At 34.6% G+C, this 18009-nt stretch overlaps 1 protein-coding gene across 1 annotated transcript in view; it reads left to right on the forward strand.

Moving 5' to 3' along the window:
• The window catches only part of LOC26526860 (protein argonaute-3), a 75167-nt gene that overhangs the window by 53985 nt on the left and 3173 nt on the right, over nucleotides 1–18009 (forward strand). The window contains exons 4-5 of the mRNA XM_026976404.1: nucleotides 5718–5850; nucleotides 12898–13146. Coding sequence (XP_026832205.1) covers nucleotides 5718–5850; nucleotides 12898–13146 — 382 coding nt within the window. The remainder of the gene's footprint in view (nucleotides 1–5717; nucleotides 5851–12897; nucleotides 13147–18009) is intronic.

The raw sequence follows: 18009 nt of genomic DNA on the forward strand, positions 1-18009 counted from the left end.
CCAGAGACATTGGCGCAGCGCAAGCTTGTTTCCAAATGTTGCCACGCCACAAGACGCCTAAAGCTTCCGTGCCCACACTTGTAAAAAATATGTTGATTTTTTTTGGGTTTATTGTTTGCCTTGCCAATTTCCATCGGTATACGCCCAAAAGAGGCGTGCCCACACTTGTAAACAATTTTTTAAGTTTTCTCCATTTCATTATTTTTGTCCCCAATTTCAACAGCAATTTGATGTTGATTTTCTTCGGTCCTCTCACGGTTGGCTTGTACTGTGCTCCTTATCTTTAGTCCACCATGTTTTTGCTTCTTGCGATCGGTAAGGCGAAGCCGTTTCATTTAAGGTCTTAATATAAAAATTACTCTTAGCTTAGGCCGCAAAGCGGGTGATGCCAGTATGATTTCATGATGATTTGGTCAGCATTTGGGACCATCTTGGGATCGCTCACTTTGCATTTATGTAGAGTAGCCTTATATGGGTTATCATATTACATTTGCACTTGGGCTGAAAAATATCGTTCCAGATGCCTTACTCCAATTCATACAGAAGATCTATTACAATTAGGTGGTAATTAGTTAATCGGTTTACAGTTTTCACATTTCAAATCTGTTCTGCAAAATAAAATTAACGACGATTCGGATCGTATATTTGGATGTCAAAGTTATCGATGGCTATATATATCATCAAACAGAGCATGATTCTAAATGCAAGATAGCTGTCCTTGCATGGAAACTATGACTATTATATTATTCTTAAATTAATTTCCGTAGCTGATCCCGATCCTGATCATGGCCATGACCATCATCGATCCTGATGATTCATTATCGTCACCTGGCAATAATGACACTTTAGATCGACTTCGCCATTTCTAGTATTGTCCCAATTTAGTTAAGGACGTAAGAGGTTATATTAATCAATGTGAAATTTGTAAACGTACCAAAAGTTCGAAAAATGCTCTAAGACCCTTTTTTTTTGCAGAAGTCTAGGAAGTGGTAATTTATTTTAGACACGTTATGTTGACTTATTGCTGGAATGTTGGAACCTATAGTTTTAGATAAAAATCCGCTTTCTAAAACCATTAACAGTTGTTTCATTGCTTGGTTATTTTATCTAATAATGTGAAACATTTACAAATTCATGTTCCTTATAACTATGGCTTTAATCGGTGACAGCAAGTGTTACGCCTACACAAACATCAAACGAAAAGATTTGGCTTCAATCAGTAAAAAACTATCACGCGCACAATTTTGAAAAATGTTTCGATGCTTCATCCAAGACAATGCGGAAACACTTTCTTTTTCATTAAAATATTTTTTCATGAGAAGGATTGCATAATACACGTATATTTATATACTTTTTAAAGCAACAACACCGAAATTCCATATATTCCATAATAAAAGTACGATAACGCACTATATAATTTTCTTTCGGAACATGCAGTTCCGCATTTCTTTTCGAGCGATATGCATTTCATAATTTTCCAAGACTTTATTAAAATAATTTTCTGCAGAAAAAAACAATTTAATTAAATAATATTTTGAGTCTACGATATAATCCGGAACCCCAACGATATTTAGTTTAAACTTATTTTCCATTGTTATACCCGTTCTCTTATACCCCCACTGTAAAGTCGACAAACAGCACAAAACTGACATGCCCACATTATTGAATCGATATTCCAAAATATGCGTATGGACGAAGTTGAAGATATAATAACGTCTATAAATTCGCTCGCGCGACAGCATACGATATTATAGCGAAATATTATTATGGCGGAATAATTTTTCCTTGCTAGATTGTTTGAATGTTAATCGTAAGAAATATTTGCAGAACAGATTATTGTAATCTGACTTTACAGAATGTTTTGCATATACCATACACAATATTAAATTTAATATCAATAATAATATTAAATTAAAGGGCAATATTATTTGCGCAGTTTTTCATGGGTGTATGGCTTTAGAATAACTATTTTAGAAATAACTATTCGACAATCTACCTATCTACCGTGTAGCAAGAATAGATTTTTTATGTCTGGGAGCCAATTAAATACATTTTATATACGCTTATGAAATAAAATATATGGATAACAATCCTTCCTAAACGACTTGTCAAAACATTTATAGTTTAAGTGATCAATGGTGCTCAGTTTTCCAAAAAAAGCCAGAGCCCTTTTAAGTATAAACAAATAAATACATCAACAGCATCCATGAAAAGAGTCATACCATAGTATGAGTTTATCCTTTATGATCAAAGCCAAAGGCGATAAGTATTAATTCGTTACGTATTGGCTGGAGTGCATTGGGTACAGGTAGTAACGCTCAGATTACACAGCAGGTTGTGATTAAACGCAACGTAAATCTCAATATTGAAACAAATATAGATGGATTTTAATTATTATATGACAACCATCTTCAAAACCTTTTGAAAGCGGTCCAAAACAAGGTGTCTTGTTTAAGAATATATCTGTGTAAAGCAAACGGTGTTTTAAGGCATGAACCTGAAAAAACCTAAAGTCATGTTGCTGGCACTAACACACCTCACCAAACTTAACAGGCAAATACGGAGTTACACATTCTACATCACCGACAATCCAGATGGTAAAGTCCACGCGGAACATGTATTCCAATTAAAAAGACCACTTACGCCAAAGGCTTGCAACAAAGCCGACAACAAACAAGGTGGTGCCAGCCTAGCTATACAATCTCCGAAGACCAATTCATTGTGGCCCCTTTAATTCCTTCTTTTTTAGCTGTGACAAAAAATATCGCTTTTGGAGTTATAATCACACCACTAGCATGTGCAGAAAAAAATGTTAGAGCTGCATTAAACTTAAGTAAAAATCAAGAGGAAACACAATAGTTGAGTTTCTCGACTGTCATATACTTGTTACTCAGCTAGTGGAAGTGCGAACCAGAAAGCTCAACAATCTTTTTGGCATATCGATAAAAATTGGCAAAACAAAAAAAAAATGTTTAAATATCAAAAAATAAAATTTTAAAAATGTAGGAGTGGGGTTATAGAGAATAGGTGTGGACGACATTTTTTTTAACATATCGATAGAAATTGGAAATAATAAAATGAACAACACATTTTTTGAAATTGTGGGTGTGCAGTGGCTACTCCGGCAGTTAAAAACTGTACACCACAAGGGAGCGTTATGCAGAGCAACCATAACAAAAATCATCGCTTGTTTTAAAAAAAAGATGATAGAGACGTGCTTGGCAAAACAGCTTGTTTTATCGACATTCCCTTAACAATGTTCTAAGGGCGCCCAGACTCATCAGGGCTCTTAACGCGCCGACCCAAACAGAAATGACTTTCGGAAGCTCTTTAGGCAGCTGAGCCAGAAGATAAATAGACGGTGCCTTTTTGACGCGAATATTCCCATATGTAAGTGCGCAGAATATCATCCCGGTATATCAATTTGGATTTCAAGAAAACTTTGGAACTATGGAGCAAATCAACAGAATAACAACAGATATATGAACAGCAGATATATTTCTAGCCATTGCAAAAGCATTAAACCAAGTCTGGCTTGACGATCACATGCATAAAATCTGATCTCTTCTGCCTAAAAACACTCACAAGATACTTGAGTCGCATCTCTACAACAGAGTCTTCGCTGTGAGATGCAACGCCATTTCTGAGTTTTACTAGAATCTGAATGATTTATTTGAAATCTCTAGCTTCTATAGTTTACACTAACTCAACGTTCATACGGACGGACGGACAAACATGGCCCGATCGACACGGCCCTCATCAAGAATAAACATACTTTATAGGGTCAAAAAATATTCATTCTACCTAAATACATACATAATCTTTACCGAATTCCACCACAATCAGTTACTCAGCTAATGGAAGTGCGAACGAGAATTTTAATCATTTAAAAATTATTCTGGAATACCGGTAGAAATCGCAAAAAAAAATAATAAAACATTAAAAACAAAAAGTCGAAAGTGTGGGCGTGAAAGTTTTGCGCGATTTGTGGGCCTTACAGTGGGCGTAACAAAGTTTGGCATATCAATATAAATTTCCATGTCAAATTATATTAAAAAAAAAATTAAAATTTATTAAACGTTTTTAGCGGTTTTAGAGTTGGCATGACAACGTTCAAAATTGTGCTGCATCTACATCATTAGAATATGCGTGCCTAACCTCAACTTCATAGCTTCAATAATTCCCGATATCTCGACGTTCATATGGAACGGACATAACTAAATTGATCCTAATCCTAAAAGTTAAGAGCGTAAAAATCCAAAAATTTTACGCACTTACTTGAATGAGTTAAACACAAAAAAAAAAGAATGTGTGTATGTGTGCATACGAGCAGAATATTTTCAAAACGAAATAAAATTTGATCTAAGAAATTACATAATTTTGAGACCTTATCAGTTTTGTTGTAAAAAGATCTTTTACATTTTTTATATAAATACGTTCTTAAACAAATTTTAGCATCATAGGCGTCACTAGTCTTAAAATACTAGCTTTTATATTTTCCAATATCTCAACGTTCATACGGACGGACGGACATGGCCAGATCGACTCGGCCATTGATCTTGATTATGAATATATACTTTATAGGGTCGGACTAGCTTCCTTCTACCTGTTACATACTTTTCAACGAAAATAAATTATTATTTATTTATTTATTATGTATGCCGGCATTTATTCGGTCATTCAAAGGCATAGTCTTTATCAAGACACACGTTTGTTCCAGCGGAGTAAGCCCTATTGAAAGCACAATAAAAGTATATTTGTAGGGTAAGAGCAAACAACTGTTTCCTCCAAAACTTTATAGTCTAGCGGCACCCGTACATTTAAAAATATTTACTGGCAGAAGTCGGGACAAAAGTATCTTGCTAAAGAAGTGTCTTTCAATTGAAATTGTCTTTTTAATTCCTATTGCTTTTCCAAAATAATACAATTGTATAACGTTCAAGGATTTCAATTTGTATATTGAAATATGGCAACGACAAATATTGCCAAGATATTTGAGTAACGGTTCCCTGAAGTTTTTCTTTATGCAACTTATAAAGCTTACGTTACACCTTTTTATATTGCGTTTTAAAAATGATAAGGATTCTGCTGTATTAAACTGTCAGTGTACAGAGTGTTCTTCATATTTTATGTGACAACATGTATATTTAAATTTCTTTTTATTGGAGCTTTTATTGAAACCCTTTATTATCTTATCTTACTCGAACACGTTGTCGCACCAAGTTTTTTCAAAACAGTAAAATCATCATTGCGCATAGTGATAGCAATATTATTCCTATATTGAGGTCCTATTTCAATGAATTGTAGCAAATTGTGAATCGTTTTTTTGCGCAAACAAATTCGCAGTTTGTTCGAACAAACTACATTTTGGAATCTCCTCAATTTAATTTAATAAAGATATAATATTGTATAAATATTATAAAATAATAAAATTATAATTATAATACCCGAGAAAAAAATTAGGTTTCTTCATAAAGTTACATATATAGTTACATATATATATAATATATGGCTATATTTTGTTACTAGCTGGAAGCAATGAAAAGCTCTATATTTATAAATAAGTACGCAAAAGTCATGCTTTTGTGATCACTCTTTATTCTAACAGCTAAGTTCTAGCAATAAAATTTCACGTCAAAAATGTTAAACAAGTTACAATATTCCTTATTTTTAAACCTTTTTCTGGTTTTTAATTTTATTTTTATAAAACATTTCAGAGATGGAATTGGAGATGGCCAGCTGAATACTTGTCTAAATTACGAAATTCCACAATTTGAAGTGGTTTGTGGAAATCGCATAAAAATTACATTTGTTGTAGTCCAAAAACGAATCAATACTCGCATTTTCTCGGTAAGTTAAAATGCAATAGACTCATTAACATTAAAATAAAATTCGTTGTTAACTTATTTAAGATAAAATCTAATTCTATGCAATTGTATACTCTACGGTACACGAACTAGACGAGTGGGTAAATATTTTCCAATAAATGCACTAATTGCATAGAGTTAAGAAGGTAATATGGATTGGTTAAAAATTCAAAAGCGGTAGAGCAAACCGTCACCAACCAAAGAAAGTTTATATTTCCTAGCGCAAGGTCACTATCCAAATCAATTTGGATACGTACCGCACGTCTGTATGCGTATCGTCGATAAATCGGGATTGCAATAAGCAAAAACTAGGAGGCCGAAATAACCTATTTTAAAAATTTTTTTTTTTACTTTTGATTATGCATGACTATTTTGAAGATTTAGTAGATTACTATTTCGCCATAGTAGTTGACTGATAATAAGCAACAAGCAGATCCCAGTATTAACCCGTTACTTGTTGATATAACAGTATAGTATAGTATAGTAGTATAGAAACTCGACTACAACGTTCTTTCTTATTTTTTTCATCAAATTCTTTCAAATTACTCCTGGCACTTAAAGATGTATATTTTGCTATTCTTAGGTCCTAACAATAATAATATACCATTTAAGTCTTTGAAAGGAATTAAGCTAAGGGAGTTTCTTCCTTCTGAATCCTTTTGAAGCCAGCACGAACATACAATTCATCGTTCTTGACCACTTCTTTGATGTTATAATTCCCCAGTTAGTTCACATAATTAATTTATGACCAATAAGGTTGGTGTAAAAATTAAGTTCATTAAATAAGTGGTTATGTAGATCATGTGTGAGTTTAGGTGTTGGTAAAAAAAAAGTACATAAATCAATTATCAAATATATTTTATATATGAAAAACATATATAAATTATGAAATTTCGGAGTCGATTTACTTGCGAGGATACGACTGTCGCGTTTTATTTCTAAAATTGAACCAAAGGCCAAGTACATTGTTTCTTAAAACCCTAGAACTGCTAAATCCGCCGCCTCGTGTAAATTACGAACTATCAGGTGAGGCAAGACTGCAACGTTGAGCTGGGAACGCTGTTGGGCAACGTCCGCTAGTTACGTTGACCTTGCATCCCTTCGTCCGGTATGAAAAGCCTCATGAAGATTTCATGTCCAGATGGGACACAGTCGATCGGGGTTGAAGTTCGAGTCGTCAGGACCAGAAGAATTCCTTGAGCCAGGAGAGACGAGAAATTCCGGAACACATCATGAACGAATTCCCAGTAGATAGAATGTTCCAAGATGGGCGTCGTGACCATCAACGTGCGTTGGAGAATATCGTATCCAGCATCCGACATCCGCAATTGGCCACATCGTGAAAGCCGAACTAAAACTCAATTAAACTCGCTTGAACTCAAATAATTACAGCCGAGTATGAACAGGCGGCAAATCAAAGAAAAGAAAATAGTGAACCCATGCATTTTTTTATATGCCAGCTAAAACAAAGTAACAACAATAATATCCAAGACAAGTGCAGTTACCAAGTAATTGGAGAATCAGATAGCGGTTGGAACGCACTGAAGCATACATATTACCATAGACATATATAAGTTAACACCTAACATGCCGCCGCCCCCCCCCCCCCTCCCCCTCCCCTCGCGCATCGCATGACTTCAATTACAGCGGAGCTGGTCATCGTTCTCTAAGTAGGGCATTTCCTGCCTCATTGCTACTACCGCCCCCGCGCGAACGTCAGAACAGCACAACACAGCATTCCGCGGGATCAGCAGAATACTAGCAATATCGCACGGAGTTGCTGGGCCAGCACTGTGGCAACAGTCACGTTGTGCCGTGTCAGCGTTCTTACAGCTAAGCTGAGGCTTCACGATGCCCGTCGATCGAGCGGCCAATCTGGTATCTGGAGTCATACTAACGGGACGTCCTATTGTCAACAGCGCGAACTTCATTGTGATTTCGTAATGCCATTTTTAGGTAATGCCATCGCCCCTTCCGTAATGCGGGAGGCGCAATGAAGGCTATTACCTTAACTTATATTAAATATACATTGATAGACAATGTCCCCCCATGCTATAAAAAAGGTAACAAATTGGATGCAAGCAATTACAGAGGAATCTCTAAATTGACGGCTATCCCTGAGCTTTTTGAAAATGTTATCACTCCTCACTTGCAGCATCTAGGTCAATTATATCACCTTTATAGCACGGTTATATAAAGCGCAGATCAACAACCTTTTCGAGATAACTTCCTGTTTAATACAGGGCTTCACAAATAATTTTTAAACAGATGTCATTTATTGACTTTTAGTAAAGCTTTTGACTCTCATTCACTTTTGGTTAGGAAACTTGATTTATAAGGTTTCCTTGTTGATCTTCTATATTGTATTTTAAGTTATCTAAATGGCAGGAAGGAACGGGTTATTTCTTGCAATTCGGACTTACAATCTGATCTAGATAGCTTTCAAATATGGTGCCGTGATAGCGTACTAAGCTTAAATGACTCCAAGTGTAAAGTTATGATATTTTGTTGTGTCATTCCAAGACACGCGACTTACACTGCTCTTTGGACAGAATAACACGGGATAATGATCTTCGAGGCCCTAAACTCAAATTTTCAGACCATATTTCGTCTATTGTCAATAAAGCTAGGGGTGTGTTTGGTTTTCTAAAAAGGTGGTCAAAGGAATTTAATGATCCTTACAAGAGCAAAATCTTATTTATTTCGGTATTTCGTCCGATTTTTGAGTACATCAACTGTTTTGGGTCCACAATATGAAAATCATTCGGACTGCATTGAATCGGTTCAGAAAACGTCTTACTGCTTGCATGAAGGGGCCAAAATTGGGATGCAAACCTTATATAACCTTATTATTCCAGTAGACTAACATTAATAAATTTACCTTCCCAAACTTACCGTGGAACGATGCTTGGAACAATCTTTAGTTGTAATCTGATTCGTGGTGAAGTTGATAGCCCCAACTTGGTTAGAAGGCTAAACTACTCTGTTCCAAGCAGATTCACTTGCAATTACCCCTAATTGCTAATCATTATTACTAATCCTGAATCTTAAAGTGGTCAATACGATCTTTTTAAGACATAATTAGATCTTACTAATATTTATTTATTTCCTTGCCCCTATCTTATCGCGAATCGAGCCGTACGATACACGGCAGCGGCCCTCGCTCTGTTAGGCGGGAGGTGTGGCCATGTTATTAAAAAAAAAACAATATGGACAAATAAAAAAACAAACTTTCCAAAAGTCTTGTTGTCGAAATATCTTTTAATAGGAACATATAATTTTAACAAATGTTGCGCGTATTTAAATTCGCTACTTTTCTAAAAATCCGTAGAAGCCTGTTATCTATAGCATATATTGGGGTTTCAAGTATTTCAATTATTTTATAGATATTCAAAATCACTTTTATTAAGTTATTATTAAAACTTTTCTGTTTTATTGGCTTTTTAAGAAACGTCTAGAACGGAGCTGAATAAAAATTGTATTTGGAGTTCAAAGGCAATTAAACGCAATGCATTTGTTGAGAATGTGATGGATTTCTGTTTCTTCAAAATTGGCTTGGTTTCGATGTTTGTTGGAGGAATTTTTCGCGTAGCCCAGTCTGGTATAGCCCAGAAGTATAATTTTGGATAACTTGCAATTCTTTGTGTTATCAGCTATACTAAATCCGTTTTCATTTGTGCTGTGGTTCCAGTTTGAAGATAAGTTGATCATTTGCGGAGTGATGTTAAAAATCTGTTTATGTCTAGTGGATGTTTAGTGATGTGAGTAATTGAAAATTTGTGCTGCCTCATCGGCAAGTTTACTAGAGTACGCATAGAATTTATATTTTTCGGTAGTTGATTGTTAACCGGCGAATTTTGTATAACAAATGATCCGTATTGTTCATTTATGCATTAATTAGTGTTGTCGCTTTGTAATATAAAAAATAAGTAATATAAAAGAACTCACATTCTTCTTCGGAACATTCACTAATTAGGGCATACCCTATTCTTTCTTTATACAGGGATCCTGTTGAGGTTGGTTTAATATTCTAAATGCTCTTAGGAAAATTTTTCTTGAAGTTCTTGATTTTTGGTCATTTTTCAAACCTAAGCTAGAGTAATACTTTCTTGAATTACTAATTATCTATATTTTTATTATTTAAATTTTCCTTATTATGGAACCAAGATATTACGATACGACGTGTGTTATTGTGTGGTAGAGTTTTTTTGAATTGAATTTTTTAAAATATTTCCCTACACGTACAAATTGGTAGTTGGTGTAGTTGGAAATACTTCTCGTTCACGTATGTTTTGATCGATTTTATCCGCACTGTCGTTAAATGCTATCACGAACAAAATTACTGATAGCGACGATCCTTATGGAATGCCGTTGTGTAGATCTTGTAGTGTTAAATGGGTTCGGCTAGTCATATTTGATTGTCTTCCGCAGCTTCATTTTTTTAGTTGGTCTAAAATTTTCAAATTTAATTCTCTGCTGATTTAATTTAATATATGCTCTAGAAGACATATATTAGGTAGTTTGTTTGTTATAAAAACCACCATAGATAATGGGCTTATCCTGTCCATGTGAGGAATTTGAAATCTCTAGATGCTATTGAATTTTATTAGTCTATTTTGTATACTTTTCGAGGTTTAGGAAATTCGTACCGTGGTATATTTCTTTTTATTCTTGAAATAGCTTTAAGAAGCAGCCAAGAATTATAAAAGGTTTATGGTAAATAATATTCGGCTGTGCATAATTTGTGGATTGCAGAAAAAGATTGGTAAAGTGCTTATCCTCCGAGCGTTTAAAACAATGCCTGAAAATGTTTGGATCTTGGTACAGATGAAGAAGAAGAACTTTTGACTTTAAAGTAAACGGTCTTGTTTTTTTCTGCGCTCCGAATTTATTTTTGTTTTTGCCAAAACCAGCGTTGGGGCTTAATAAGTTTTTTAATAATTATATTATGTCGACTTAATTATTAAAACGCCGATAATTTCGCGATTGTGCATTGATTTAAAATAAATTAATTAAACCTCTTGTTTTGGGAATCTGAGTTGGGGGAGAAAGCACCATGCAGATTAATTTTGCTTGTATTATTTGTGCTTTTGTTGGTCCATATGGCAATTGAAATTTCAATGGAAAATGTTTCGTGTTTTCGTAGTTTTTTGTTTAATTTGTTCATTTAATTTAGAATTTAGTTTAAAAATTATGTTATTTTTTTTTGTATTAGCTTATTCCAGCAGTTGAAATTATCCTCGCGTGGGTTTGTTGGTTTGAGAGATGTATGGTCCGATTATTTTGAACTTTTTTCCTTAAACCGACATAGAGGGGAAATTTCCCAAAATTTGTTCTGTTTTTTGTGTTGCAAAATTTCGTGTATTAGCAGGGGACATCGCTTTTGGCTTAGATTGAACATAATTGATACCCATTAAAGTTAACTGAAATTGAGAATTTGGGAATGCATTATATGGGTTTATGGGAGGGAGCGAGATGATTTTAGGGTTCAGTTGTTTTATAAGTTGTAGTTATTAAATTAGCCGAAATTGTAGAATAGTTGTATCATGATATCTGAATAGCTTAAATTTTACGGTAATTATACTGTTAAATCTGTGCTTGCTTGTGCCCGCTTGCTTGCTTGTAGGTAGTTTCGAGTAAAGTGCAGCAATAGTGTTGGGTTTCACAACCTATGTAGGTAGTTTCATGTAAAGTGTAGCAATAGTGTTGGGTTTCCGACCATATTTATTTTTGATTAATCACTCACCAAAACGATTTGGCGATCTAGATGCGTTAGGTATGCACGTTTATTCTTAAGCCCACCAAGCGCATAAAACTTACAAGCCCCACTTTTTAAAAATGTATTTTATTAATTGTCTTATCAGTTTCTTTTGCTATGTTAAAAAAATGTATTACACCTATACCTAACACCCAATGCCCACAAACAAATGCGTACAAAATGCTTTTTCTTTTATCTGTTTTTCAGAATTTTTATACATACTTAAAAAGAATTTTAAAATTTTCTCTCACCACCTATCTTACGGGTCGACTATAACGTTTCTCCTTGTTTAGATGTATGTACATTAGACGAGATTCCGTCGTAATGTGGTCTGAACTATTTTCAATTATATTTCTAATTATTTTTGTATACAAATTTATTGTCTTGTACATTTTTATCGATTTCTGAAGAATATGTGGGTGGCATATGTAGCAGACACAAATGTATAGATAAATATTTTTCTGTCATATTGCGAAAAACTAAATATTTTCCGATTCTCTCTAGCTCTCAGACTCCCTTCAGCTGAGAACCGGGGGTACAGCTGATAGTATCTTTGCATATAAAAGTATTGACGGAAACTCAAAATGTTAGAGGTTTTTACTTTTTCGGCCATCTTTGATGTCAGCGGACATCTGTCTAGTGCTTTATGTTCAGTTTGGTTTGGCAATTCATGATGAATAGGTTAAAAACTGAGCAGCGATACCAATCCGTTGAAATTTATTTCGAAAATCAGAGGTCGTTTGTAAAAGTGCACCGTTTGCTTCGCCCGTTTTATGGTGCTCATAATCGGCTATCAATTCGACTGTGCGCAGTACTATCGAGAAGTTTCGCACCCAATTCACTCTTTTGGACCTCCGACCACCGGCTAGACTTCGCAGAGTGCGCACTAAAGAAAATATTGCGGCAGTGTAACAGAAGACCCGAACACATCGATTCGTCACCGTTCGCAGGAGTTACACCTCTGCCCATCGACATTGTGAAAGATCATTTAAAAAGATTTGGGTCTTAGGTCGTAAAAAATTCAGCTGGTTCAGAAACTGAAGTCAACCGACCATCGTTTTCGCTAAGAATTCGGAGATTGGGCACTTGAAATGCTGCAACGGGATCTGCAATTTTACCGGAAAATTTTGTTTAGTGACGAGGCTCACTTTTGTCTCGGTGGTGTGTTAAGCAAACATAATATAATAAACCTCCTCAAAAAACCAGTTTAATAAGCTACTACTGCTATCTTTAATTAGAAACGTAATAATTTTGTTTGTTTTGTATTTTTAGGGAAGTGGCATTCAACTTGAAAACCCATTGCCAGGAACTGTCATTGATCAACATATAACAAAATCAAAAATGTACGATTTTTTTTTGGTTTCGCAATTGGTACGACAGGGTACAGTAACCCCAACTCATTATGTTGTTCTAAGAGATGACTGCAATTATGGACCGGACATAATTCAAAAGTTAAGTTATAAACTTTGTTTCTTATATTACAATTGGGCTGGTACAGTACAAATTCCAGCTTCTTGTATGGTAAGTCATGAAACCACTTAATTTTCTTCAAATTCACAAAGATAACATAAGATACCACTAACGAATTTACTAGCGTGCTTTGATTTATTACAATCTTATGAGTAAGCTACATTTCAACAGCTTATAAACATATTCATATAAGTTTTAATCTTAAAGTCAGATTACAAAAAGTAGTTGCTGTGAATTTGAATTTTTAATTTATTGTTAGATACTGTGCACATTTTAAAAAATTATCGAAGATTAAATTCCTCTGTTAATAAAAAAAACCGTTTAAAATGTTTCAATACCTTAGTCAGTTCTTAGTTGTGTTCAACCTATGACGTCTTATTACATTAGCAAAGTTCAGACACATTTTAAATTGAAATCGAACCGGTCTGCAATAACTTGTTGCCAAAGACCGATGGTTTTTCCAAAGTATAAGAGTATACTTTTATTATATCCTCTTTTATATATTGTCTATAATATTTTATTGTTGGTTTTTATACAAGCCTGCATTTATTACTTCAATGCTTCCAAATGTTTTCTGACTCGATGTTCACCCCATAAAGCATTTAAAGCGCACTAATTTTTTCGTCGCTCATACTCTACGTATATCACATCCACGCTGAGCATTTCCATTTTTTATAGATCTATTGTTAGTACATTTTAATAAAATTACTACCTTTTTGTTTAGCCAATTATGTTGGAACTGAATAATTGTTATATTAACAACGAATCCTAAAATCTTATATTTATTTGCATATTTGACTCAATGTCATGTTGTACAGCATCAGTCACATATTGCAGCTTATTTGTATTCGGTATGCATTTCGTAGTGATCGCTTTAAGAGTCAGGACTAGAGATAATAATTTAAAGCAAGAGAGAATGCTATAGTCAAGTCTCTCGAACTAGAAATTTCAAAATTTTCTAGAGGATCGGTAAAATTTCAAAAAAAAAAAAAAAAAATTTAACATTTTTTCAAAATTAACAGTTTGATTAAAGACACTAGAATAATAAGATGCGTAACGGCAATACATTGGTTTTGCACTATGCAGCCACTTTTTTGGAGACACTCTTTATGCAGCCACTCTCCCCGTTCGCGTAAAATTGGGAGCATTAAAATCTAAAAATAAAATTCACTTGCTTGTGTGAGTGAAAACAGTAGGCAAAAAAATGCATGTGTGCGTAGTTGTGCTAGAAGACGATTTTCGGTCCGAAATCAATTTTGATCTAAGAAACGAATTCGATTATTGTTTTGGTCCATTTCGTTGTAATATGATCTAAAAAAAATATTATTTAAAAATTGATGCCGTGACTATTATTTTTTTTAAGAACGTATTTTAATTTTCGTTTACAACTTAACTTTACATATAAACTTTTATTGAATATAAATATGGATATATTATTAAAATTTGGAAAAAATAGTAGCAAACGATAAGCTCTATGTATTTGTCAGCTTTAAGCAAACATATTAAGGGGAACTAAGAGAAGAAACAATAAATTTGGCGCGGCTTTTTACCCACTCAAAATAGCGGGGTTTTTAAAAATATCAAATTAGAACATAACAAAAACATTCAACAAAATAATATTTGCATTCCAAATACTGAAAATTGGTCATTTACATAAGTATGCTTCTTTTTTTTTATTTGTATACTAGTAATTTGTACTAATAAATATACTAAATAGTTAAAAAACTTCATATGCAACAATTTTTATTGCTAAATTGAATTCTTGAGGCAGGACCAGCGCACCTAAGAATCTTTAACTTCAAATATATTTTCCACGTCGCAAGGTGAATACTCTAACGACAATTATTCTAGTATAAGGTAATATATGAAATGAATTAGGTATTATTATGTACATTCATTTATCTATTACTATTTCTTTTATTTATTTAAATAATTATCATGTTAAGGCAATGCAAAATTAGAGATTTTTACATGGTGGCAATCGACTACAAATAATAAAGATTTAAAGTCCATAATTTTCTGAAGTAAAGGGCATATTTTGTTAAATTTACAATATATAAACATACGTGTGATCGGCTGTCGCTGTATGCGTACAAAAGAGCTGCTGGCTCTAGTGTGCTTTCTCTATGGCTCTTGAACAAAAATTCGATAGAGCCTGGAGCCAGCTCTAGAGCCAGCACGAAAAAATCGTGTGCAAAAATAGTGCAAAATAGTATGACGTTACGCATCTTACGTTAAGATCATACGATTTTGAAGACTCGAACATAAAACAGATAGAATCTGATGGAGGGGTACAACTACTTCGTTGAGTCAGACTGAATGCAACAAAGAAAATTTAGTTTGACACTTGGCCCATAGAACCGATGACTAGAGAAAACTCTAGCCCTGTATAAATGGCCTCAGCCCACGAAAAGTGAAGACATTCTCGTTAGGAGCCTTTTTCGGGAGGAGACCTTCTAGGGCGGAGTCTTTCTCGGGAGGAGACCTGCCCTAGATTGCCCGAAGAAGACTGATGAATGACGAACTGTACCAATTCAATTATTTTACAGGCCCTTATAATATTTATTCTCGTTGGAGTATGTTGGAGAGGTGAGAGATCACAAGACCCGAATACGACGAGCTTACGCTAACAACCTGATGCCGAAACATCGGATGCCTCTACCTCGGTCCAAGTTGTTTTCCAGGATAAATAAGTCGACGTAAAAGAAGGCAATTTGCCCTCCGAAGAGAAAAGATAAACTAACACCATTGTCGCTGCGCTGTGAAAGACAACTCTCTACCTCTACCTTCAACATCAGAAGAAGAATCACCCCCCAGCAATACAATTCTGGAAAAGCTGGCGCACGCTCATCGAAACGTAAAATGAAATTTACATCGTAGTGCATCACAGTGGCTTTCGCAAATTTGTTTTCCTGGAATAAGCTCGGTGCTGTGTAAGGAATTATTCATGGAGCGCTATGAAGGCAACGAGATAACGGCTGCAGTGTCGCTAAACATGCTAAAGGGACGTCCAAATCGCCATGAATGCCTTTCGGTGTATTCCAGTCGTTTGGTTACATCTTTATTGACCAAGTGGATGACGATGACATATGAAGAGATTGCTTCTGAACTTCAGTTTAGTATTTACAACAAACATAAAGATGCGAGTGTAGCTTCAACAACAGTTCAAAGCTAACACTTTCATTAGAAATGCGGAATTTAACAAGGCCCCGAAAAGAAGAATTAAAAAATAGAGGCAAACACCGATTAGATGCCTAAGTTGCGAAAACCTCGGAAACAGGCAAAAGACAAGACCATAGCAGAGGCAGATATGTTTCAAATGCGGCAACGTTAGTGTGTACGAAGGGACCAGTAACAGCGAATAGAAGCATCGATAAGAGATTGGAAATGTGTGCGGTTTCCGGTTAAAAAAAAAAAAATAATCAGCAAACTAATCGGCAGAAGATGCCATAATCTTGTAGCTTTTCAACTTGGAGTAATGTTTGAAAGTAACAGGTTCGATATTTATAGAACTCAAACCGTATTATCGGTAATTGATAATAACATTTTAAGTAAAACTGACTCAATTGGATGTGACAAATCAAAACTATATGATATATTAACCAAATTGTCAATTTTCTTTGCTGTTGGTATTCCTAGTAAGACGTATTGCCAGACAAAAATAAGACCGTTCAAAGGCGCCGGATCGAAAATAAAAGGGCAGATAGTAAGGGGTAAAATTAATCAAATGTTAATAAAACGTAGTAGTTATCCCTTCGCTAGCCAAGGTAGGGCGTGTGATGAGTGCTCTAAAGGGCATGTCAACAGCGGTAGAGTCCATCGAACGTTCGTGGCAGGAGTCATTGAGCGAAAATCCAGTTAGCCATAAACCGCACCGTTGATCGGGTTACTCACTATGTTCCTTAAAATTGTTAATAGGGAAAGAAGCAAAGTCTATTGAAATGTTGGCTATCAATAAAGAAATAATAGTAGATCTAAAAAGAACTAGAGAAAAGGCTACAGAAAATATTGATAGGAATGCAATGTATGTCAGGTCAAGAGTTAATAAAAAGCATGCCGATGTTGTGAAACATATGGTTGGCGATCATGTGCTAATAAAAAGCGAGAAACGAAACTAGATAATAAGCTTATACAATTTGTTATTATTAAATTGCTAGAATTCTTAGATGTTAAATTCATTATATTTAAATTCATAAAAATTTGGATAAAAAATTCGATACTTTCGAGTTTATGCAGAAGCATTTTACTCAAAATTGTATGTATCATCTAAATTGACATTTGATGACTGATTTGGTAGCCAGACGATTGTAGTAGAAAAGAGCTGTGACTCTAAATGTTATGTTGAATGGTATACTACTAAGCTAATATCTGATGAAATCTATGGTTATCGTTATCCAAATTATTGGGTTTGTGCGGAAGAAAGCGTGTACTCTAGAAAAGATTGTGAAGGATTATCCCGCACAAACTACCATTTAAATACACAAGAAGTATAAGTAAATTGGTTATGGAAAAATAAACGGAAATAGTATAAGCAAATTATGTGTTTAAAAAAACAAATGTACAATGAAGGGTAATAAAGTAAGTAACACGAGATCTTGTTATAGTCAAGAAGGCCGTGTCGGAGAATTTTTTTTGAGTTACTAGATTTAATTGTTAATTGTAAGTTTCTGTCGATTATGTATATAAAGGAAGATCATAAGGAATGAAAGAGAGCTTTTCTATGAGACAGCTTCTGAATCAAAGCACAGTGGGGAAGTGGCGGTGGCGCAATGAGAAGACACCTGCGACTCGCTGCGATGTAAAAGTCCCTCTATCTCCAACAAACACATACACGAGAGACGAAATCCAATCGCAATAGTTTACTAACGATAATTGGTCCATTCGCAAAGTACTCGCAACTGATCTAAAACTACT

This window comes from Drosophila erecta, unplaced genomic scaffold (genome assembly GCF_003286155.1).
Source record: "Drosophila erecta strain 14021-0224.00,06,07 unplaced genomic scaffold, DereRS2 tig00000021-arrow-pilon, whole genome shotgun sequence".
Lineage (NCBI taxonomy): Eukaryota > Metazoa > Arthropoda > Insecta > Diptera > Drosophilidae > Drosophila > Drosophila erecta.